At 40.4% G+C, this 26,401-nt stretch overlaps 1 protein-coding gene across 2 annotated transcripts in view; it reads right to left on the bottom strand.

Annotated features, from left to right (window-relative positions):
* RNGTT (RNA guanylyltransferase and 5'-phosphatase) overlaps window positions 1–25,416 on the bottom strand; it is a 169,706-nt gene extending 144,290 nt beyond the window's left edge. For both annotated transcript variants that reach the window (XM_015858955.3, XM_015858956.3), the window contains exons 1-8: window positions 25,210–25,416; window positions 23,453–23,562; window positions 18,325–18,428; window positions 18,117–18,205; window positions 14,446–14,521; window positions 11,807–12,056; window positions 5,551–5,660; window positions 4,656–4,757 (exon numbers count right to left, since the gene is read on the bottom strand). In XM_015858955.3, coding sequence (XP_015714441.1) covers window positions 4,656–4,757; window positions 5,551–5,660; window positions 11,807–12,056; window positions 14,446–14,521; window positions 18,117–18,205; window positions 18,325–18,428; window positions 23,453–23,562; window positions 25,210–25,273 — 905 coding nt within the window. In that variant the 5' untranslated portion in view covers window positions 25,274–25,416. The remainder of the gene's footprint in view (window positions 1–4,655; window positions 4,758–5,550; window positions 5,661–11,806; window positions 12,057–14,445; window positions 14,522–18,116; window positions 18,206–18,324; window positions 18,429–23,452; window positions 23,563–25,209) is intronic.
* Between the last annotated feature and the right edge of the window lie 985 nt (window positions 25,417–26,401).

Below are 26,401 nucleotides of genomic sequence, written 5' to 3'. Positions count from 1 at the left end.
TTACAGAATCACTGTCAACTAATTTAACTAATTAAATCACATTATTTATTCATTGCCAGGTGGTAAATAAATATCTTTTAAGAAAATTGTTTCATATTTTCATATAAGTTTTTTTCATGTAAGTTTGCTTAAGAAACGAGGCAAGAAAATACTGCTATTGACCCATAAGAGCAAGTTATATTCAAGTGAGAAAGTATAAAATAAAATTGTTAGTTGAGCGTCTACTTTTCTACGTGTATAGCAGGTCTGATGAAACAGTAGCATACATTTAATCAAAATGAAAGGCAGAAAAACAACTAGAACAAAACTATGCAAGCCAAATAACATTGTAATAAACAGACCAGAGGCTGCTGCGGCTATAATACATTTGACAGAATAGGTTCAGAGATATGTGACAACAGGGGTTTCATTTCCAGACAAACTGAACCAGGTATCTGTAAATACAAATCCAGTAACTAATGTCTTAATATTAAATTCAGGAAGATCATGCTTGTCAACTCAAGTATTCAGAACAATCATTGAAAATCTGTTTAATTACATATGGAGTTCAGATCGTTGGCAAACAGCAAAATAATGAGAAGCATGTTATCTGTAAAAGTTGCCAGACTTTTTCCATTGTTGATTAGCATATCTATTACCATACAGGGTCTAAATGTCCAAACAGTAGCTCAGGTTTGTCTTTTATCCCATTTGCAGCATTCCTTCAGTTGAATTTTATTAACACTAGGTCTGCATAACACCATTTTCTTCTCTGTGTATACCTATCAGTTTGTGCATCTCATAGAATCATACAATTACTCAGGTTGGAAAAAACCTTGAAGATCATCAAGTCCAACCACAGCCTAACCATACTACCCTAACTATAACAACCCTCTGCTAAATCATATCTCTGAGCACCACATCCAAACGGCTCTTAAACACAACCAGGGATGGTGATTCAATCACCTCCCTTGGGGGCCTATTCCAGTACTTGACTACCCTTTCTGTAAAGAAGTGTTTCCTAACATCCAACCTAAACTTGCCCTGGCGCAACTTGAGGCCATCTCCACAACCGTTAAGTTAATACGTTCTCAGAAAATTCAACAGAACTGTTTAGTTTCCTATTCTTCATTCTTCGTTCTGAATATTAAAAATACATGATAAAATACCCCCAAATACTTTGAATTGCTCTTAAGAAGCTACTTGCACTCTAATTTCTTTCACAAAAGGCAGTCTCTGAGGCGCACTACCAATTCATATGCAACTATTCCAAACACAAAATATGTCCTGTACAGTTGCATAAGAATATTCCATAAGACTTCAGTTTTCCAAACAAATACAATATGACAAAGAAAAGCTTTTCCTATTGAAAACACAAAGAAAATGTGAAAAATAGCTTACAACCCTACATATTAGCACTAATTTTAGTTTTTAATTTAATATGGCATCTTACTGTTTGTTCCAAATCAATCTGCACTGGTCAGCAATCCACAGCTTTGAAGGGATTATTGTTCAGTGGCAAAGCATACAAGAGATACTGCAGACAAAGCTATTTCTTTTTTCTTTAACATAAAATAGACTTCAGTAAAGAAATTATTTTAAAGTAACATTTGCTGTTATCACTACTTCTAGAAGCAATAGACTCACATTATTCCAAAACATATCCACAAACAGTCCTTAACAGATTAAAACATTAGTGTAAATCAATCCTGGAAACAAAGACTTAAGGATCAAGATGTCAGAAAAGGCAACAACTACCTATTACAATATCTGAGCTACACACGTTAATACTCTGCAAACATTTTCACAGTTTCAGAAGTCAACTTCATGGATAGTATAACTGGAATGCGGATTAAAAGCACAATTAATGCAAAGAATCCCATCTGGTTCTTTGCATGGTCAGTTTACTTGGCTGAGTTTATTTGTTTAGGCTCAGAAGCACTTGAATGCACAGTACTGCTCTGAGAATAAGCCTGGATCTCCCAGCACAATGTTTCTGTAACCTCGTGTTCACAGAATGGCTGCATCACATTAACATTGGCTGACTGTGCTCAAGCACCGGGGTGATAAGGCCGACATTCTCACACACTTCTTAATGCTTGAATGTCAGTGTGAGCTTTGTATTTTCACATCATGCTCTGCCCAACCTAATAAAACCCTGAAGTACAAACAGTGAAGATGTAAAATATTTGAGGGACCTTTTGTGTGGAAGACAGCTTAGTTCTGGCTGAATTGTGCTGAATCCTGATGGAGTCCAAGTGGAACCACCTGGTAATTCTCATAAGACATTAAATTCCCCATATTTTCAAGGCTTTTCATTATCTAGAATATTCCATTCTAAAACTGAACATAACAAACCTGACAAAGTAACAAAAGTGAGGAAATCTGTAGAAGATATCCTGTAAGTTCCTATTAGTGAGATACACCTGAATAAAATGCAAGAAATGTCATTGCTATCCACCTTGAGAGAGCACTCACAACATGGAAGACTGTGATCTGAATGCTATGACTGGCAGAGACTAAGGTCATTTCCACTAGTATCTGGTATTCCTGACTTCAGTTTTGAAACCAGTAACACTGAAGAAAGATGGCAGGTTACAGTATCAATCCCTAATGGCAATGATTCCAAACATCCAACGCTTCCAGAAGCCTGTTGTAATTTCACAGATGTTCCAAATTAAAAAATATTATTCCTACTTTCATAAAATACCATTTTGAAATTCCAGAATTTAACTTAAGAAAGATTCACATGTATGATGAGCCACAGTACCTGTTTGCAAGAGCACAAAGACAACGGGGCATATAACACTTGGGGTTTTATTTCAACATAATTAGTAAACTGCACCTCATCCCAGCTGCTGGCAGTAGAGGGAAGATACTCTGTGACACACAGGTTTTTCATACACATCAGAAAGGCACAAAAGAATATCCTGCAGATAACGTTCAAAAGAGAATCTCACCATCAGGTCACCTTGAGAACCTGTCCTAGGGAAGGCATCACAAATGATGCTCTTGTCATGTTGGAGTTTGCTAATTCTGGATGCACTTGCTACACTTGTAACCATTAACTGACCTTTGCTAGTAAAAGCATTCAGTAAACAACTGGCAGAGTGTATTTCTTCACACTTCTCAGGGAGCTGTAAAGTCATTTTGATCAGGACCATTAAGTTTTGTTACTATTAAACTAAGTACTTAAATAATAAACCTGCAAAAAAGGCAACTGCAGCTGTTCATGTCACAGATAGCAGGATCTGAGTGCACCCTCTGCTAATGTATGGACAACACCAAGCTGAGTGGTGCAGCTGACTTGCTGGAGGGAAGCAATGCCATCCAGAGGGACCTCGACACACTCAGGTGAGCCCATATGAACCTCATAAAGGTCATCAAGGCTGAGTGTAAAGTCCTGAACCTGCACCAGGACAAACCCAAACATAAATACAGGCTGGGCAGAGAAAGGACTGAGAGCAGCCCTACAAAAGAGGACTTGGGGGTTGCGGAGGACAAAAAGCTGATCGCAAACTACAAGCTGGAGCTTGTAGCCCAGGAAGCCACCTGCATGCTGCACCAAAAGAATTGCAATTTATCTAGATTTGACTAGATAAAACCCAATTAAATGTCTGAAGCATTGGCAATAATCCTGCTTCAAGTAAATGAACAGCAGAAGTTCTTCCCAACAGATTTTAATCTCTGTATGCAATGCCTCAGGATTTTTGCCTTAAAAGCAAAATATTTCTATTTTGCAAGATATATTGTGGAAAAATAAGTCAAATAAATTGATGTTTGCAATTCCATTGTACATATTTTATATATATACACACACATATAGACTACATAAATACATAATAATCAGCTACAACTGGGCATGCTTGAGTGCCAAAGCACAAATCTCTAACACAATCTCAGACACCACAAAATAGCACAGATATTCAAAATAAGACAAATAAATCTTGTCTGAAACCCACACTATTCTGTACTGGCAAATGGAGACAAGACAGAGTACTGTATCATACCTAAAAAAAAAACTTTGCATGTGTTAAGAGAAATGAAAAACAAAAAGGAGAAATTAAATGGAAGGATGCATTTCAAACTAGCAATCATAACACTGAATAGGCTCAGAAGATCAATATAATTGAGTTGTAGTCTCTTTCCAAACGGAGAGAAAAAAAGTCCTCCCTACAGTGAAAGCAAGAGAACTGGTAAGGGAAGATGAAACTATTGACCCTTTGGCCAATATGAACCACAAGTCTGAATAAAGGATCACAGAGTGAAGAAAAACAAAAACCCATGGCATTTCTAACATAAATCTACTTCTGAAGGCTCAAATATAAGTTTTAATTTTGCTTTTATAAACAAATTCTTTAGCTTAACAAACTCTTACTGTTACCGAAGATTATTCTAAGACCTTACTAGCAAATCCCAGCTGACAGACAGTTGAGGGTCACATAGAAGAATAAAAGTACACACAGCCAGTCTGTAGAGCAGCTGCTGAAATGAAATTCAGCCGCAAACATCAACAAATGTTCGGTACCAAGACAAAAAAATAAATAAAACTTCGGAGTCAGATTTGTTGTTAGAATGTGCTTTGTCTGCTGCAGATGTTAGTTCACCTTCCTGGGAAAATATAGGCCATAGACGCAGTTCACAGGGTATTTCGTTTTCATTTAAAATGAGCTTACCGAGTGCCGTCTGCTTTCCAGCTAACTTTGTATGGCTTCTGTTCCAGAAATTTAATATTTTGCTTGTCCATGGAAACAGGCTGTGCTCCAGGGAATCCAGACCTAAAAAGGGCAATATGTTTATTAATGCTCTGCAGTGAGCAGTCACATAAGGTAATGCATTTTTTTTTAACATCACATGACTGAAGTCACATCTTATTCTAGACTTGCTGCAAGGTTCATCTGGAGATAGAACATCTTCCCAACAAGGTATTTTGCAAGGGGAATCAAATGTTTTTCTGATAGCAATAAGGGTATTTGTCCATGACAAAATAATGAATTATGCAGAACTTCAACATTTTAATTTTAGACAAGGAGAGATTTGCATTCAAAACCAGAAGCACTGGAAAAACTGTAAGCTTCAGACAGCTGGGAAGCACTGTGAGCAACTCCCCGGAGCTCCAGCTTTACGAAGGAGAAGTTCAGGATCTGAGACATTAAAACCAACACTCATTAACGCTGGACATAAAACCAAGCCAGCCCTATAAAAATGAGTATTATATTTTACACTGAAGTATAAATAAATGTGCTGTGTGAGGAAGTAGTAAACTTTAAACAAATGCTTGGACAAGACGACACAGGGAATTTGCACGGCAACAATTCACCTTAAAATATTTTTATATCACTGTAAAAGGAACTTCAATATCTTGTTTATTTACAGCTGATGGTTCTGTTTCACAGGACAACGCACCATTCTCACTTGTTTCAGGTTTGAGGGTTTTTTGGAGGCTTTTTTTTTTTTTCTTTTACAAGCCCATCTACAAATTGTCACTCTTTTTGACTGCTTCCTCCTACAAAACTAGAGACATAACATTTCTAGACAGTATAAATGAAGAAGTTCTAAATATTCTCATACCCTTCCCATCCACAGAACTGCTGACACTTTTGCTGTATTCCTCCCAACTTCGGTTGTGTTGTCACCTGGGTCACATATTTAACTGTTACACCTTCCAAGAAAACAGCGCCCTAAATAAAAATAAAATTAACAAAAAAAAATCAGTACATAAGCTTTCATAAAAGCATATCAGAACATCAGTACAAGATTCACGATGCTTTAACAATATATGATCTTAATGAGCAATATTAGCTTAGAGACTTCTTCCAGTCCAGCACTATTTCTTTTCCCACCGGTGACAGGATGAGGGGAAATGGCCTCAAGTTGCACCAGGGTAAGTTTAGGTTGGATATCAGGAAACACTTCTTTACAGAAAGGGCTGTTAAGCACTGGAATAGGTTCCCCAGGGAGGTGGTTGAGTCACCATCCCTGGATGTGTTTAAGAGCCGTTTGGATGTGGTGCTCAGGGACATGATTTAGCATAGCGGAGGGCTGTTAGTCAGGGTAAGTCAGGGTAGTATGGGTAGGTTGTGATTGGACTTGATGATCTTTAAGGTCTTTTCCAACCTGAGCAATTCTATGATTCTATGATTTCATTTCTCCCTGAAATCTCAAGATCAGCTCAGCTCTGTCAGCAAAGTCAAATATATGACCCACATCATGAACCCAAGAACTGAAATGAGTTATTTCTGGGAATAAAAAAAATTGTCAAAAATACAGCCTCAAAACAAGTAAAACATAAACTAATGACAAAATTTAACTATGAAATATTACATTAAAAAAATAAATAAATACATAAATTGTATTCTTCTACCAAAAATTCAGTGCTTTCCTCCATTCATGGGAAATAAGAGCTGCTTACCAGCAGCTGCATTCAGCATGTTAACTACATTCAGACCTAGATGGTAATTCCAGCACAAGAAGTTAAAATCCATGTTTTTAACCTCCGCTTAGATGATGTAGGAAATTTAGCATTTCAAAACTTAAAACTTAAAACTTACACTATAGGGGAAAATAAAGTTTACTTATACAGCACCAAACTTAGAGGGTTTCTTGGTTGATCTAGAATGAACTTAACAAAAGAGAACATAACCAGCTGGTATGTAGCAAAAACACCTAGGAAAGTACAGTTATATGGTTCTGGCACCAATCTAACCCAGGTCACCAAAATGTAGCAGCTATTCTGAATGCCCCAGACAAGCCTAAGCAGATATCAATAAAAAAAATACGGAAAACAAAACTCAAACAAATAATCTCTATATTCTAGAACAGATTTGATGCTGAGTATAATAAAATTCTGCACAGCGGAACCCAATAAGGCCATCAGGCTGAGAAAGCTACAGAACTGAAGGTTTCTATGGAGATTCCAAATCTATCAGACTTATTTTAGCAGCATCACAAAGTCTCAGTGCAGACTAAAAAGATCAAAGCACGATTCTTTACCTGTCGAATCGCATATCCTGCGTATGATGACAGAATTGTTTGCTACCTGCTCTCTGAAAAGCTTGAAACTTGCTTTAACAAATCTAGCTGCATACTAAGAAGCCTTCATGCTCCCTTCCCCTTCCACACACCATTGCAACTCATCTATTCCACTTCTGAGCAAGTCAAGGAACTAAGATGGCAAAAATAACAACATGAATTAGTAATATTCTTCCAAATCAGTACCCTAAATTAGCTCACCATTGGATGAGTCAGCGCTGGTGCCTGCACAGTGGAAGTAGAGAGAACACAAAGAGCAAAGGGAAAGCAGAACCCAAGTTTTCAGGCTCAGCTGTGCCACCGAATCATATTCTGAGAGCAGTACATCCTGAAGCAATAAGTTAGTTCACAACCTTAATTACCTTAAGCTCCACAGACTTTCAAAGCATCACATATCTCATGTTATTTCTGCTTGCACCAGCAGGTACAACAGCACACAGGTAACCCAGCTAGAGAGGAAGAGCTTCATAAGCCTGGCCTCATGTTGTCTGGGTTCTCAATAAGGGGTTCAGATCACTAAGAAACAAAGGATTGTGACTTCACTGTGACTTCTCTGAATAGCATCAGAGTGCAGCGGCATTAGGAACTGCTAAGATGAAAGCAAAAAACAGGCAAAAGCAAATATTTTCCCAAAAAAAGTGAAGTCATAAACATGAGACTGGTGCTTACCACTTGAAACCGTCTCCTGCAGACTGATTAGAGAACTACACATTCACACAACTGACTTTGGAGGTCATCATCAGATGTACATAGTACAATCAAGTTACCCCATGAACTAAAATCAGCCACACGCTGCTTTCACGCTTGATGTCACAAGTATGGTACTGTACATTGCATACATGTGTATATACACAGACACAAACACACAGTTATGGTCTGAGGGTGGAGAGATGCAAGTATGAAAGAATTAAGGAAACAAGTGCAGCTTACAATTGGACAAAGAAGCCAAGCTTTTGCTTTTTCATACTGGCTTCTCCGTTCTATGAACCTATTATTCTTGATAGGCACACTGTAACCCCTCACTGTGACACTGTCAATTTGAAACAAGAAGAGGAATGGGGGGAGTGAGGAGCAAAGTGCTAACATTATAGGGTGAAGATAAGGTTGTACAATAGTAGGACAGATAATACAGAGACTGTTTCACTTAATTACTGCAGCCTAAGAAGTATCAACTCAGGTACTCAGATGCTCTATCCAGGATGCTAGTATAAATAGAGACATAGCAGCAAACAGGTAAGATGATGCTTTCACAGAGTCAAGTCAGGCCTCAAATGTACTCTGTAGCTAAGTCACAGCAGTAGGAAAACAGGTGATCCACCTGCATATTGATACTTGGCAAACTCAGTGCTCCAGGTTTTACACGGATAGTTCCTGCAACAAGGTGCCAGAACTGAGCAGACACATCTACTTTCTGCACTGTTGTTGAGCTAACAACAATCTCATGGAGTGAACATGGAGCAGAGATGGAAGAGGAGGCAGCTCAGCAGCAGCACCTCAAGATCCCAGGTTACTATGTGCTTTTAGCAGCTACACTCTGCACAATCCTTCATATCATCTGTAGTCCTGAAATTCTTTACCCTTGCCACTGCATCTCTATGCCCATTGCTTCAGCTGAAGGAAAAATGGCAGCGCATCATCATGTCCTGGTCAGATTTAGAACAGCAGCTGGAGGAGGGCATAGGGTTGGAGCCAAGCATTCCCACACCTCCCTGACCCCAGCAGCTATCACCAGGCCTGGATGATGGCCATCAGATGATGGCCATTCGGCTACTCAGAGACTTGATCAAGTACTAAATGTTCAAATAGAGCTCTCCACAGAAGAAACGTTCTGAAACATAGCAGAATCAGAGCGGACCTTCCGAAAGAGAGGAAGCAGGCAATCCTTAGAAATGGGGAGGGGGAAAATACCTTCAACATTTAATAAGGAATAAGAAATTATACACACTTGCAGAAAATAAGACAAAAAGACAAGGAGGCAGACACAGACCACATGCTGAATTAGCATTAGTCCATCTTTTAAAAGGCGATTCTATTGAGACATATAAGCAGAAGTATCAGCCTTAAGACACACAAAATTAATTCCTTCCTGTTAAGCACTAAGGTGTCTTCAGCTGGAGGCTTGTGTTCATTTACAGGCACCAAAGCCTCAGAAAAACGAGGGTGAATGTGACAGAATATAAAGAACGTCAAGAATAGTCAGATGTATTAAACAGACTATAGGGGTAAAGTACATAGAAAAAACACTGCTGCAAAAATGAGAAAATAATATCTTTTCTGTATCCAAAGTATGTCCACAGCTATAGTATAGGGGTTAAATGTTGGCCAAAAAAAAAAGAAAAAAAAGAAAATCACTAATATTTACAATCAATATAATTTGATACTTAAATATTACTGGCTACCTATCTCAGCCATGAAGGCTAATGGTTTCCCTCTATCTCGCAAATGATCACAAGACAGCTCCCCTCAAAATCCCAAAGGAAATCACTAGTAGTAACCACCACTTCCAGGCGGCTGGTTGAGACGTAACCACCCATTTTAGAAGCGCTGCATGTTACACCCTGTACTTCCTGTGAAATGCATGACTTACATAGGAATAGAACAGATGGTACTTCTTAATAAACATTAAAAGATCTGTTTGACCCATGAAAAGTTGGAAAGTTTTAGCTCAGAAGTATAACTCTCTGTCCTATTTGCAAAACACTTGGGAGAACTTTTCCCCCCAACGTGAGATTTTAGGTGTGAGCTAACAGACCCACTGTGACCCGTCAACTACATTCAGATGTGGATGAAGGGAAATAATATCCTAACTGTTCCAACAGCTTATATACAACAGGAGGAAAAAAAAAGGGGGGGAGGAGGGTGGGCTGTCAAAACTTCTGGACATCAACAGTGAAGTTTCTCCCATCCCTGAATGTGTTTAAGAGCTGTTTGGATGTAGTGCTCAGGGATATGATTTAGCAGAGGGTTGTTAGAGTTGGGGTACTATGGTTAGGCTGCGGTTGGACTTGATGATCTTCAAGGTCTTTTCCAACCCGGGTAAGTCTATGATTCTATCTCCCCATGAGCTATCTGGGCAGTTGCTTTGGACTATAAGTGCCTGGGAAGTATCTCCTCTACCCCCAGAACTTTTCTTCTATTCCCTCAAAGATTTGGGTGAAATGAAAACATCTCAGAGCATCGGTATCATAACAGTCCTGTTCAGTTTGACATTACATATCCTCCAGTCTTTTGAGAAGTCAGATTAGAAATCTCAAAATGTCTGCTGTGAGATATTGACAGTAACAATGAGTATTTAGCTCTTTAGATAGTAAAATAACTGGCTATACATACAGAGCGGAGAACAGCACTGCCAAAAGAGATTTGGGGTTCTTGGTTGACAGTAAATTGAATGAGACAACAGCGCACCCAAGCAGCTAGGAAGACCAACCATACCCTGGAGTGCATCAAGCACAGCACTGCCAGCAGGCAAGGGAAGGGGTTGTTCCACTCTGCTCTGTGTCGTGCTCACCTTGTGTACCATAATATAAAGACAAAACTATCAGAGCGTCCAAAAGATGGCTACAAAAATGGCAAAAGGTGTAGAGGAGAAGACATATGAGGAGTAGCTGAGGTCCAAGGATATGTTCAGCCAGAAAGGCCTCATGGTGGCTGCAGCTCCTCACAGGGAGCGGAGGGCAGAGCTCTGCTCTCTGTGACAGCAACAGGGCCTGAGGGAATGGCATGGAGCTGTGTCAGGGGAGGGGCAGCTGGGGGTCAGGGAAAGGGTCTGCACCAGAGGGCAGTGGGCATGGAATGGGCTGCCCAGGGCAGCGGTCGTGGCACTGAGCTTGTCAGAGTTCAAGATATGTCTGGACAACACTCTGTCATATGGTCTGATTTTTGGGTGGTGCTGTGTGGATTAAGGAGTTGAACTTCACAATCCTACTGGGTCTCTTCCAACTCAGGACATTCTATAAGAGAAAATCTAAGCAGGAGCTATTTACCTGATAATAATTCTCCCTGTAGATTGTATATTTACAAGGAATCACAAATAGACTGTATCCACCTCTACTCAGTTAAGATGCAGTCCAATCTGACAGCCAAGTATCATGGTAAAGAATTCTCCCCGTTCCTCCTCTTCATGCCAAAGACTGTTCATCCAGAGCTGCAAAACTGAATTATACGAATATGCATATTAACTAGATGATTCTGTCTTGCACAAATTCCCTAACTCTTAATTAAGTTTTAGTTATCAATATGCTTATTCGTATAATTTAGCTTCCAGCTTTCAAAAAAATAAAATAAAATCTATGCTGGCAGATAAGAAGAAGCCTATGAAAACAGTATGGTGACTCCTGCTAAACACATCCATTTTGTTTTATACCTGTGAAAAAATGGCTGTCTTCAGCCTCACCATCACACCTCAGTTGCTAATGCATCAAAACACAAGTCCAAAAAATCAGTTTGGTAGTTCCAATCTAAAGAAAAGTTCTTATCATTCTATAGTTAAAAAAGCTTTAAAAAAAAAAAAAAAAAGATAAAAGTTATTTCAGAATTGCCTCAGGTTTCTAAAATTCACATTTTTTCTTGCTAATCCTAGTCTCAATCCTCTCAGGTTTTGAACAGTAATTATATTCACCAAAATGAGCACAGAACTTAAAAGACTGAACTAACTTTAATCCATTGTTAGAGACAATACTAGTAGCTCCCAACTTGCAAGAGCACTTGCCTAGCACTTACAGTGTAGTAACAAATGACCACAAGTTTATGCAAGTATATTTAGCTATTAGAATCTTAAGCTCTTAATTAAAAATACCAGTTTAAGGTGTTCTTTTCTCCTCTTGCCAAAGGAAGAGCTTGACGATCCAGGTTCTGATTCTTGGCTTCCCATTCTACCATTGTCATCATCTTCCTCTTCCTCATCTTCAAAGCACCATTCTGGTAGCTCAGGTGGTGATGGTGCATCATCTTCATCTCCGTAACGACGAAATAATTCCTTCAAATAGTCACCTTTATAAATACCTGGTGGTCTCGCCTGAGCAAAGGTAGCCACAGCTGCCTCAATACTGTCAAATAAAAAATGTAAATTACTCTGTATGCTTTATTTGTTGAGGCACAGCACGACTAAAATACAATTAAAGTTTATCAATACCAAGAATTCAGAAAAAAATAATCAAGTGATAATTGCAGAAACATTCACAGTATTCAAAACATCATGTTTAAATTGTGTTGGTCTTGCACTGCATACGTTCACAAAAGAAACTGCAGCTTGGTCTGCTTCATCTCTAGTTGCAGCAAAGAGCAACCTGCTGCTCACTTAGGTAAAACTTTCATTATAATTTTTATTACTGCTATTAAAAAAATAAATGGGTGACACATAGGTAAGTACTTGCAGACCACATTAAGAGGGGAAAAAAAAGATTTTAAAAGGCTTATTTAAACAAAAAATTCAAGCGGTAACATTCAAATAGCTACACTTTTCTGCCTACAAGCTTTCTTCATTTTTTATTTAGAGGTTCTGCAAACACTTCAGCAAGAAGCATTCAATGTTTTGGACTTACTACTCTTACAGGACATTTCCCTCAGAAACTCCAGTTTAGAAGCCTTTTCTTTTGCAGCAAACACTTAACCTTAATTGCAATAATAAACTGGAGACCAGAAAAAGGTAATTCCCAAGAACCAGGTAAGTTTGGTTCTCTCTTTCATGAAGAATGCAGAACAAACTAATTTCAGGAATCAAGCTATTAGATGGTCATAAAATCTCAGAAATGACATCTTCATAACCTGAGTTATTTACAAAAGAACAATCTTTTTATGACTACTAATTGCTTACTTTAATAACTTTTACTTTGATAACTTAAATTGTTTTACACCTTCCTAAATCAACACCATTCCAAGTCCAGAACAACCAAAAGAGACAGGGCCTGAAACACATTCAGATTTGTCTCCCATTGTATTACAAGAACTCTACAGTATTGTGGAGTATACGGTAACAAAAGTCAAAAGATCCAGTGCTAGGTTTCTGAGCTTGAAATCTGCTATAGGAAAACATGCTCTGCAAGCTCTAAAAACAGAGCAGACTTTGGGGAAAAAGTTATAGAAAAAGAAAACGAAGGTTTCTGATAACTAGCTGGAGGGTTTTCATTCTAGATGACCTTTCTTTACACTAACTACAAAATACATCTCAGAATTCACAATGCAGCGGCAGTACTCTTGTACCACACACTTCAGAAATGAATATGGATGTTTTTTTCCATCAGGAAAGCCTTATTTCCTCCTCAGCAAACAGCAGGGACTTATTTTAAAGGATGATACAGCAAACTGGCTTTATCTTAATACAATGCTTAGCACTATCACCTTACAAAAATCTTTTGTGGTGGGTATTTTTATTAAGTGACATCTGGACACTCTGTTAAATAATATGACAGGGAAGAGCAAATTTATATGATCAGTCATTTGAACAAAGCACACAAACAAAAATATATGACTGCTAAGTTTTAAGGCCTTTCCCACAGAGGCTCAGAAGTAAAAAGCCGCATAAAGGCAGTTTCAAATAGATTTAAGTGCATTTCCTCCTCAGAACAAACGACCAGCATTGAGTCTGATTATTGCATACTGCTTTAAAGTTGTTAGATTAAAAGCAAACCAATTTTCTACTTTGTAAGAGAAACTGTAATCACACTATAACAATCTTTTATCTTCCTGCAGTCAGCTAAGATCCTGCCAAGACTCAGCCACCCACCATTAACGGCATTCTGTCTCCATTACTCCAGTGTCTTTAATCCTAGTTTACTAACAGAAGACAACAACCTACTTATTCGCAAACTGCTTGCATATACGTGCTAACCACCAAATAAATTCCATGTCCAGAGATATATCACAAGAACATTCAATAACAGGAGTATAATTTTCTTCATTTAGAGGACTGTACAAGAAATACCATCAAAATGCTGAAGGGACTTGTTAAGTGACATGCTCTGCAAGTGATTCAGCCACCACAGAAACAGTGTTTCATGAATGCTACCAAACATGCAAAGTTAGGCTTATCAGCATGGTATGGCCTAATAACTAGAAATATTTGGAAAACTAAAAGGTTTGCCTACGTGCAAACCTATGTGAAATAGAAGAAATAATACTTCAGGCTTCGCTGAACCCTGTGTTTTCATTCAAAGTGTGGGGCATGCACTGGGGAAAGACCCAGCATAATCCAGACGTTTCTAGAAGCCCTCACACACAGCAGGTACAGCTGACTTTCACCTACCAGAACTGAAAAGCTTGACTGACCACAGCTTAGCTGCCAACATATGATATGAATAATGCTAACATAGGTTGTTTGCTCAAAATTAGTAGGAAGGTTTAATTCAAACAGCAAATACACGAGGATAGCTGCCAGGACAACGAGTCCTGAAGATTCTTCAGGTCCACAAAACCCTAAGAATTAAAAGTCAGAGTTACCTCCAGTCCAGCTTCTCAACCAAGAAGGCACAGATGAGAAATCCAGTTCTATTGAAGCCATGCGTGCAATGGACACCTAGATGAAACAAGAGAAGAACATAATCATTTGAAAGTATTTTCAACAAACACAGTTACGTTTCACAAGCAAATTTTCTGGTCATTCTACCTTTGTCAATAGCAAGTTACCTCCCCTCCTACCAAGACAGCACAGATTACTTAAAGCACAAAAGCCTAAAAACAATTATATTCTTCCTGCAAATTATCAGTGATAAGAGCATAGAACACTTCAGATCAAGACCAGAAACTTAACCCAACTCAAATATGGCTAATACAGACGAGATCCGAAGTTGTTTGGTTTGGGTTTTTGCTGGTTTTTTTTTTGTTTTGTTTTGTTTTAAATGACTGCTCAAATTCCTATCAGGAGACGATGCAGTCAAATTTGATAGCTGTGTTTTTAATGGATTCAACAAGCATTACATTTATTTCACACCATCAGGCATAAAAATCATACCCAGATTTTCCTATTCCAAACTTGAATGCAGTGTCAGTCTAAAATTCTAGGTCAGATTTGTAATTACTATGCTACGGTCAGGCATTCATTTGGGGGGGAAAAAAAACTATACAACACTACAATAACCTTGAAATACTTATTACATTTTAAGAAAAACACAAAATTTCTCTCTACTTTACAGTGAAAGAAAGGGAAGAGTCAAAGGAATCGAAATTCCTTTTTCCTGTTCTTTTCTCCCATCTCAAGGCAACAGCACCATCTAGTGATAAACAAACCAAGCCTGAAACTTGTGCTACTAAAAGGCTATGAAAAACTTAGGCAAGATGACGTCTCTTCCTCCCACTGCACATTTTTAAACAGCAAACACCACAGCATTAAAGTTTCCACTAAAACCAAATGCAATTATTAATCCATTAAATGTTTTTCAGCTCTGACTACAAAGCAAGGTTTTATTAATTTACTTATTTCTATGCCATGACTAAGTCAGCAATAATTCACTCGGTGCTTATCCAGATCAATTTTCAGCACCTATCTTCTCTTCCTCCACCTTACATCCACACTGCAAGCAATTTGTTTGTTTTAAACTGGAGATTCAAGACAAAACACCTATGAAGAGCAGCAGCTTTACAAGGCTACACAGAAATAAACCCCAACTGCATCAAAGTTGGTTTTGTGACTCATTCCCCTTTCACTCCAACCTTCCTTTCCCAATAAAGCAATGCAAAATCTGCTAGGAATTTCTTGGATTCACACATTCTAACCATTAATAGCCACAAAAACCCGTAAATCGCCTCAAATGAAATTAATTTTAGCTTCCTTATAGAATTTGTTCCCAGTAATCATTTCTCTTTTGTTTTCGGCTTAAGCAAAATCTTTGCATTTTGTTTCCTTGAAGTTGGCAGGCACGCTGCAGTCCTTCAAGCTGCAAAAATATAGCTTCCATCCTCTAGTGTTCTAGCTGAATAGAAAATTTTGTTCACTTATCACTCGCATTTGAGCCTTTTCTGTATCTAATCCTGACACTGGCAATGAAATGGCACACAATTGCTATCAATAAGCCCTGCAGCTGTTACTTCTACCGAGAAGGTTAAGTCAATAATTTTATACACATGACAAAGATAAGTAGCATTTCTGCAGTGAGACCAATGGCTTGGAAAGGAACGATCGCAGAGTGTGCAGTACCATCACTGCTGTAGATTGCTTTCACTTCTGACAAAAACATCCTCCACACTAAAGTCCTCTGGCGCTCTTTCAGAAGAGGAAACAAAGCATTCAGACCTAGAAACAACTTTCCTGTAACTCATGTAAAAATAGAAAATTCCAACCTTTCACTTATAGTTCAAAAGCCTAAACCAAAGGTTATTTAAGAGATTATTATTTTTTTGCCTCATGGAAGTGAATGAAAGGGAAGTGATCGTTCCCCTCTATTCACCTCAAGTACTGTGTTAATGTTGGGCCCCTCCCTGCAAGACAGACATCGAGGCCCTGGAGAGTGTCCAGAGAGGGCAACGAAACTGTGATGGGTCTGGAGCATAAGTCTTAAGGGGAGTGGCTGAGGAAGCTGGGATTGTTTAGTCTGGAGGAGGCTCAGGGGTGATCTTACTGCTCTCAATAACTACCTGACGAGAGGTTGTACTGAGCTGGGGGTCAGCCTCTTCTCCCATGTAATTTGCAATAAGACTAGAGGAAATGGCCTTAAGATGCACCAAGGTAGATTCAGGTTGTATATTAGGAAATACTTCTCTGAGAGAGCAGTCAGACACTGGAACAGGATGCCCAGAGAGGTGGTTGAGACATCAACCCTGGAGGTGTTTCAAGAAACATTCAGTTGCTGTACTGAGGGGCATGGTTTAGTAGGGTAATAGTGGTGGTAGGTGGACAGCTGCCCTGGATGACCTCAGAGATCTTTTCCAGCCTTAGTGATTTTATGATTCTAAAGTCAACCAGAGTCAAGACATGGTCTAAACAATAGACCATTCCAAAATTCATGCAAGTCAAAAAATAAATGGCTCAACACTAAAAACAGTGCTTTAGTAGCTAAATGGGTTTGCTAACACATCACACCCCTATCTCAATGGTATCCAGCGACAAGAAGAAATAAGCACAAACTGATATACAAGAAATGCTGTTTAAACACTAGGAAAAGGCACTTCTCATTGTAAAAGTCATCAAACACTGGAATACGTTGCCAGAAGATATTGTAGAGTCCCTATCCTTGGAGACTGGCAAAAGTGGGCACCATCCTAAGCAATCTGCTTCAGCTGACTCTGCTCTGCAGAGGGGTGATAAGCGAGATGATTTCCAGAGGTCCACTTCAACTGCTGCTGTTCTAAGTCTCTATACATATCCTAAACTGAGCGAACATACAAGCTAAGTTTACCAAGCTCTTATCAATGCACCTATGCAAACAACTGTTCTATGTACTAAGTCAGACAGATATTCCTATTAGTAAGGGTATGGAATTATCACCAAAGGTGTCATAATGACAGAACTCTTCCTGCCTCTGCAAACTCAGCTGCACAGTAATTTCTCATCTCTGACAACATGCAGACAGAGTTAAGTATAAAAGTGCTTAATAGGAATCAGAATAAAATGGTCTCCACTAAAACTGAAAGCCGCTCAAATTGATTATTTGTTTTTTTCTCTGAGGGAAAAAAAAAAAACAAACCCTTAGGAACGTTCAAATATTTACTATGGGACAATACATCACAGAAGAAAAACTTAGCCAAATATCTACTACCAATTTCTACCAATTAATCAGCTGCTTTGTGAAATCTGCTGGAGAGTCTCAGCTATTGAAATTGTTGAAAAGGACGGCAAATAAGCGGAACCACTGGGTGTCAAAACAACACTCAGGCAATGCGTAATCTTCTTTTCTATCAGCAGAAGTTTCAAAAACATAATGCGGATATCTTGTAGACAGTTCTTGTACATTTCTTCCGCATAAACTAAACTCCTGTATTCAAACTGATGCATATGGAAACAAACAGGTTTCTGTAAAAAGAAAATGCTACTCCAGAATTAAATAATAATAATCTACTCTAGATATGCATAAACACTGTACTGCAGAAATTCCTTTGCTGATGCTGTCAAGGATAAGAGGCTGTAAGGAATAAATAAAAAAGAAATTAACCGCAAAAACTGATGGAAATAGACATACCTATGAGTTCCGTGGGATTCTTTTCACTGAAATGCTCACATACACGGATAAATGTCTCTGTGTTCTCAGGTGTAGGGCACTCACCGTGCCTGGTAAAAGAACAAGACAGGAATCGGTTGGGGGGAAAGGAAAAATCAAAATGAAAAAATAGCAATTACTTCCAAGTGATCTTTCAAGTTAAAAGCTTAAAAGAATACAGACGACTTACCCTTTACACTGGAGCTTTATATATTTAATCCCCTCTTTCTGTATATCGTTCCTGTCATAGAATCTATTGGTGTTGGTCAAGTCTACCAGCAAACCCATTTTAACCTAAAAAAAAATAATAAAAATTATTATATATTCAGTTCAAGTATTAGTGCATAAAGATTAACTTGTTAATAACAATCAAATTAGAAATGATAGCAAACTACTGTTGAGAGTTTGAAGTCTTTCAAACATTGTGTTCAGAAAACATCTATATAAGCTTCATTCTACCACCAGTCACTCTTTGTGAAAGCTTGTGCCTGAAGGTAACTGAGCTGGTAGTTTTAACCACACAGATGTTAGGATGTACCTGAATTAAGGCTGCCTTACCCATTATCCTAATGTATCCTTTGAGCTTTATTGAAGTTAGCAGTTCAAAACTCAAGAAGGAAAGCAGGAGTTCTGCTGTGCGGCACCGTACACACAGCTCATCAGCAACATGCATTCTACTGACTCCTCATTTAAGTTAACAAGGGGAATTTCATAGTAGTGGTGGAAAACACTTCACTCCAAGTTCAGGGGAAATGCATCCCTTTGGATGCAGGAAATCACAGCGATACAGAGATACAGGAAATCACAGAAAAACAGAACAGGAAAACCAAGTTGCATGGCGACCTGTTGACTCAACGCTAGACTTCTCCATTCTGTACAATTTCATCCTTGGTTCAACAAAACTTTCAATTAGGATCCTCACCATGAAATCAGATGCCTATTTAAAGGCCGTTTTACAAGCAGATTTAACAAAATTCTGTTGTCTCTTTTAAAAGACATCAATAGTGCACTTACAAGTACATTACCACTGCAGCGTGTTACACGTGCAAACACATTAAAGAACAGCACATCTTCAATATATTTAAAACTCCAGCACGTATTCTTAACACGATTTTGATCAGTTTTTATTTACCTTGCAGTCAACAGACTGGCAATAGTTTAGAACAGCAGCAGGAAAAATTACAACTTGAAACACTGCTTCCACACAACTCACAGAACATAAATTCCCATCAACCAGAATACAGCTCTGACACAGCAGTTTCACACAGAGACGTTAATCTGTAGACTCCAAAAGCAAATTTCCAATTATCTACAGAGCTTGTCATGCATGACATTCGAAGTTCTCACGATACACTTTCAAAATCATTTTATTTATCAGATGTTTAAAAGTGTCATAATGTTGTGTCAGCAGCACCAAGTACTCCAACATCCCAATTAGTTCTAAATTTCTCCTCTCCTTCGTTGTTTACTTCATTGCTGTATGTCTTATTCAGAATGGTATATTGTGAGCAAACTGCAGGAATACAAGCACTTTGGTAGCTGCCCACCTGAAAACAATGTCACATCATCCGAAATTTCATATATTTCATGCCAACTGAGCTGCTGAACATATGGACTGACAGCAGCATATTACCCGGTGATTAGTCTTGCAGGGAGTATACAAATGGCAATAAATCACTTTCCCTCTACCTTCAACAACATTTAGCAAACATCTCAAGGATTACTTCATAGAATCATAAAATTACCCAGGTTGGAAAAGACCTCGAAGATCATCAAGTCCAACCACAGCCTAACCATAGTACCATAACTCTAACAGCCCTCCACTAAATAATGTCCCAGAGCACCACATCTGAATGGTTTTTAAACACATCCAGGGATGGCAATTTAACCACCTCACTGGGGAGCCTATTCCAGTACTTAACTACACTTTCTGTAAAGAAGTGTCTCCTAACATCCAACCTAAACTTACCCTGGCGCAACTTGAGGCCACGTACTTAACTCACAAGTGAGGCCACACAAAATTTCCTGCTGCTACGCTGAAGGTCCGGCCCCTAATGCTAACCTAAACCAATTAAAAACAACTGTTTAGAGTATAACAACATGTTCTCAGATCAGTACCATTAGGTGAACATACCGGACAGCGAGCTGGGAAAAATAAAGGTAAAAAGGTGAAAGATGCATCTAAAATTAGATAGCTATATGAAAACTTTAGATATTTTTTCTATTGTTTCACACAGGCACTAGCTTTACATAGGGAATCATGGAATCATCGAGGTCAGAAAAGACCTCCCAGATCACCCAGCCCAACCACCCACCTACCACCAATATTTCCCTCCGAACCATGTCCCTCAAGTGCAACATCTAAACGTTACTTGAACACTTCCAGGGATGGAGACTCCACCATCCCTGGGCAGCCCATTCCAGTGCCTTCTGAATTTTTTTCCTAATATCCAACCTGAATCACTCCTGGTGCAACTTAAGGCCATTCCCTGTCATCTTGTCACCAGTTAAACAGCAGGAGAGGCTGACCCCCACTTTGCCACAACCTCCCTTCAGGTAACTGTAGAGAGCAGTAAGGTCACCTGAGCCTCCTCTCCTCCAGACTGAACAATCCCAGTTCCCTTAGCCACTCCCCATAAGACTTGTGCTCCAGATGCCTCACAGCTTCATTGCCCTTCTCAGGGCCTCAATGTCTTTCTAGTAGTGAGGGCCCAAGACTGGACACAGTACTCAAGGTACGGCCTCACCAGAGCTGAGTACAGAGGGACGATCACTTCCCTGTTCCTGCTGGCAATGCTATTCCTTATACAGGCCAGGATGCCATTGGCCTTCTTGGCCACCTGGGCACACTGCTGGCTCATGTTCAGCTAAGCATCAGCCAACACCTCCAGGTATCTTTCTTCCACACAATCTTCCAGCCACTCTGCCCAGAGCTGTTGTGGTCAAAGTGCAGATCCAGCACTTGTTCTTGTTGCACTTCACCCCACTGGCCTTGGCTCAGTGACCCAGCCTGTCCAGATCACTCTATATGGCCTTGCTAACCCCAGACAGACCGACACTTCCTGTACTCAATGCCCTCATCCAGGTCATCAATAAAGATGGACAGAACCCACACAGAACCTTTCAGTAGCATGACCTACAAAAAAAAGGCACAACAACCTTCTTCCATGTTCTGCATCCTATCAGCAGTGTGGTTAGAACAGGCAAAAAGACTGATACATCAACCAGCTGTACGTTCCCTGAAGAGCTCTGTACTACAAAGCAACCTAAGTGGCCCTGTAACTACCCTCCTCCTTAGATTCTACACAGCTCAGCTGGATAAATGGTTCTCTTATTTAAAATATGAGGTTTAGAGTTTCCAAGATATCCTCAGCTAAGAGGAAAAATTAGTTTTTAAATATGATTAAGATTTAATGAAAACAATTTTAAAGCTGAGGATTTTTCACTCCGTTGCAGCATAGGAAGAAAGACATTCAGAAATGAGAATTAGAACTGAAGAAAAGGCTGCATCAACCAACAGCCATCAACAAAAGGAAGGAAAAAGGGGTTGGTAGGAAAATGAGCTGTTTAATAAAAGCAGGAAGTTAAAAGGTAACACCATTTAGTATCACAGGTTGTTAACAGAGAGCTAAAATAAGCGCAAGTAATTTGTAAAGCACAGATTAACATTCTCCCCTTTCAAAGTAGGGGATACAACTCCACTTTAGTACTGAAAACTCAAAGCCACGCAGGCTTTTCCTTTAACTTTTAGAGATTACTCTTCTGAACGTATTCATTAATAGATCTCAGTCACCTGATTGATAACAGAGGAGTAAGGAGAACACTACAACATATTTCAGACCCAGACTGTCACTAAGCACCTGGGGATATTGCATTGTTGCATTTCATTTCAACAGGAGGATGAAATACAGCCAAGCGTTTGAGAGGAAACTCAGAACTACAGGACTTCTGTCCAGCTGTTGCTTACAGTTATTAGAAATCATTCACATGTAAATGAAGATCCTGTTAAGTGACTGTTTCTCACACAGCTCATGGAGCAATACACCACACAGCTATCTGGTATAATTCAGCCACAGCTATGAAGCATGTACATACATGTATGTGTATGCATGGCATATAGAGCATAGGGCCTGAAATCAAAGGATCCAGTTACAATACTCCAAAATCCACTCAATCCAACATTTTACATAAATCACATTTTTCAGTCCACCACACCCCACCATCATTAGATGACACAGCTTTGAAAGACAGTAAATTGTTGAGCAACTTCTCACTAAGGCACATATATTTTTCTCACAAGAATTGTTGTAAAACTAAACTTTTATTGCATTGCAACACAATGAAACTGTTGTGGGTTGTTTTCTCTTGCTTGCAATTGTAAAAGATGACTGAAGAGATGAAATAAAACTGATCTGTAGCTTGAAATTGTCACCTTCTGTGTACAATAAAACCACAGTCTTCATACTGCTCATACATCTCCACTCAGCTGTATTTGGCTGGCAGGTCCATGGTCTCCTGTGCTTATAAAAGCCTTCTTCCTCTCACTGTTCCTCATTCCAGCTATCTCACGCTTAAAATGCCTTAAGCATACACTCTTCTGTTGCTATGCAAATCAATAGGCTTAGCTAGATTCCCTTTACATGACCCCAGCAGTCTCTCATCAAACAACATCCTCCTCAGGAGGGTGAAAACACACCACAACGCACTGAATTCTCTGGTTCCCAGACATCTTTCTTGCATTCTTCATTCTTCAAATCAGCAGCAAGCAAAAACTCAAATTCTGAGGAAGTCTTCTAAATTCTCCACAACTTTAAAACCTTTGCACAATTTTGCCATCCCTGGATGTGTTTAAAAACCATTCAGATGTGGTGCTCAGGGATATGATTTAGCAGAGGGTTTTTAGAGTTAGGGTACTATGGTTAGGGTGCGGTTGGACTTGATGATCTTCAAGGTCTTTTCCAACCTGGGTAATTCTATGATTCTATGATTTTATATTACGTTAAGCAATGAACAGGCTAACTTTTGGAAAATTTAAGTGTGTCCATTAAAGCTGATTGGAGATCAGACACCGCATTAGATAAAAGAGGAGCCCAAGTAGAATGTAGATGCATAGATCTGGGTTGGCCCTGCTTCCCCACCCGGAGCTCAATCACTGAGTCAAGCCATGGTTTAGCATTTCTGCTACACACACATATTACATATTTCTGTACAGGTGTCTCCAGGAAAACCATCAACAACACTTTTCTTAAACCAGAAAAGCAGTATTTGAATGTTAGTAACAAAAGTAACATCTCAACAAATAGAAAATATAACTTTACCTTGAGGCTCTTTAAGTAGTTGGACAACATACTTGGGTGAAAACGATTTTCTTCAGCAACCTGATCATCGTATCTTGGTCCTAACATTGTCTTCAAAGGTAAAAACTTCCCTAGGAAACACAAATTTGGCAGCATTATATACATACTGATGTATATGCACACTTGCAACTCAGTGTTTTCAAAGCAATACACCAAGCAGTTCTATAGGTTCTTCTACAGTGAAAAGTAACTGTGGGTAAAGTATCAACAACAACTAACTGGAAACTTTTCTGAGCTCTGAGTTCACAGAATGTCACCCAAATAAGAGGGAAACCAACCAGACCATCAAGAAGCAGCACTCTCACACTGTTAACCCCTCCTTCCACACTAACTCATAGCTTATACTGCCCAGATTGATTCTCCAAATCCTGACTGTGGATGATCTTAATGCAGAAATCTCTCTTTGCAGTGAATCCAACAAAGCATCGAGCATACTTAGAACTGTTCTAATTCACTTCACTGCTCAGACACTGCCATCCAAACACACCCATTCACTCCGTGGAAGTGCTGAGTATTTCAACGGGCTCCATTTAGTACTACTTGGGAACATACCGAAACCCCGAGCCTTGGAACCATTTAGGTGCCCAACTTCTGAATGAATGAGCTCAGTCACACAAACAGAAGAGCTCCAGACCTCCCTGATTCTTGTATTTCAGGTCACCTAGAACTTAAAGATGCCACAAGCATAAGAGGGATGCAATCAAACACGTGGTGGCTGTTAGCCCACAGAAGCCAGACAAACCTTGCTGAGTGACAATAGTACTGACATGCTATTAGAAGGGAATGAAGCCATGCATAGAAGCATGCGAATGTGTTCGAAAAGCTGATCCAAAGTGGAATATAAAGCACCTGCGAGACAGCAGCAACACCAGGAAAGTCTAAAAATCACATCTTGCTAAAATAGGTAGATGGCTTGAACGCAGAATAAGAAATAAAACACATGGGAAGACTGTGTTTAAGTCCCAGTGCCCTACGTGATGTTATGATGTAGAACACCAGTAACCAGAGCTCATAAAACATGACAGACTGCTGGTTCACTATGATAGGGGGTTGGACTCGATGATCTCTAGAGGTCCTACAATTCTGTGATTTCTGGTAGCTGCACACACACTAAATGCCTAAAAATTAAGCGAAGTGACATAAGAACACATTGTGATCCAGAAGCCAAAGAAACAAAGCGAGCAGTTCCCTTTATCTTTATGCATTAACTTGTGGTGTCTGAGCGCACAGAGCAGAACAGCCACCTTGCAGTTCCTGAACAAGCACAGCCCGTGCATTCAGAGCTCAGCAGATGACACGCTGATGAACTACAATCGTGCTTACTCTGGCCATTTATTTTGAGCAGTCCTGGCTTTAAAAACAAACAAAGAATAAGAAAAACTCATAAAAACCCCACACAAACCAAACCAACTAATTCTAGAGATGGAGAACGTGCTGAGAGGGAAAACAAAGAGTAAAGATTCATGGGGCTATTTTTGCGGTGGCCAAAGGCTGACTACTCGCCCCGTCCCCTCCAGCCGAGACGCGAGGCAGAGGTTCCAGCTCCGAACCAGCACCGAGCTGGGGGCTCCGGGAGGCCCAAACTCCACGCGGTGTCGGGACAAAGCGCCCGCCGGGGCTGGAGAATGGGGGTCGGGTGGAACGGGGGGGACACAAGGGAGCGGGCACGGCGGGGATCGCCGCCGCCGCCACGCAGCCACGCCGGGCCGGGCGCTCACCTGCCACGGGCTGTCCCCTCCTGGGGCAGTGGAGCCAGCGCGGCGGGATCTTGTTGTAGGACATGGCCGGGCCCGGGCCGAGGGCACAGGGGGCGGGGGGAGGAAGGGGCGAGAGGGAGCGGCCGCTCGGCGCTCAGAGCCGCCCGCGGCCCCGGGCCCGCGGCGCCTTCATTCAGACCCAGCTCCGCCTCGGCCCCGGCCCGCACTGCTCCGCCACCGCTTCCGCTTCCGGGTGCGCGCTGCCGGCGCCGCCATGCCGGGTGAGCCGGGGCGGAGAGCGGGGCAGGAATGAATGAGCCCGGAGCCAGCGGGTGACAACCAGCCCGCGGTTGTGCTGACACCGAGGGGTGCGCAGTGCCCTCCCGACCCACATCGCCCTGCGCTTCCACGGCCGCCTCGTTTCTGTTCCTCCCCCAGCTGCTCCCAGCAGCGCAGGTCGGGAAGCGGCCGGCAGGGGGCGCTGCAGGCGGCCGAACTGAAAGTGAAAGCGGGGATACCGGCTTATCGCCTACGTAGGGCTGCTCCGAAAGTAATGCCTCACGTTTATTTCCACAGCTACTACGAGTTCTGCTGATGTAGTCCGCGCTGAGCTTTGCCACGTTAGACTTTACGAAGCAAGTTACAGGCGTAGGATGACAATTCTTAAGTTGTTTCTTTGCGAACGAGGCACTTCTCCTGTTATACCAGCAGAGGGCACCCAGTTCCCACATTCTTAATGCTGCTGTTACAAGTGTGCGCTTGCACTTAATGCTAATTAGAGAACCTAATCATGCAGGCATTTAAACACGCTGAGCATGCACCAGCTCTTCCATAAGGGAGGTTGTGGATGCCCCGTCCTTGGAGGTGTTCAAGGCCAGGTTGGACGGGGCCCTGGGCAACCTGATCTAGTAAAGGTGTATGTTTGGTGGCCCTGCCAGGCAGGGGGGTTGGAACTACATGATCCTTGAGGTCCCTTCCAACCCGGGTCATTCTGTGATTCTGTGAAGCCAAAAGAAAATGCTAATGGCTTAACAGGTTGTAAAACACGTCCACCTGTTTGGTGTCAGGAAATAATGAAGAAACTGAGTTCTAAGGCAAATCAATTATTCTTCCGTGTTTGGAAATGAAAATAAGACTTTAAAAGGAATTATTGTAACCCTTGAGTGTATCAAATAACAAAAAGGGTTGTTCAAACCAAGTTCTTCGATGTATT

Source organism: Coturnix japonica, chromosome 3, assembly GCF_054131305.1.
Source record: "Coturnix japonica strain WE chromosome 3, WE-NBRP24, whole genome shotgun sequence".
NCBI lineage: Eukaryota > Metazoa > Chordata > Aves > Galliformes > Phasianidae > Coturnix > Coturnix japonica.
Note: the sequence above shows the minus strand (reverse complement) of the source record. Positions and strands in the feature narration are given on the sequence as shown.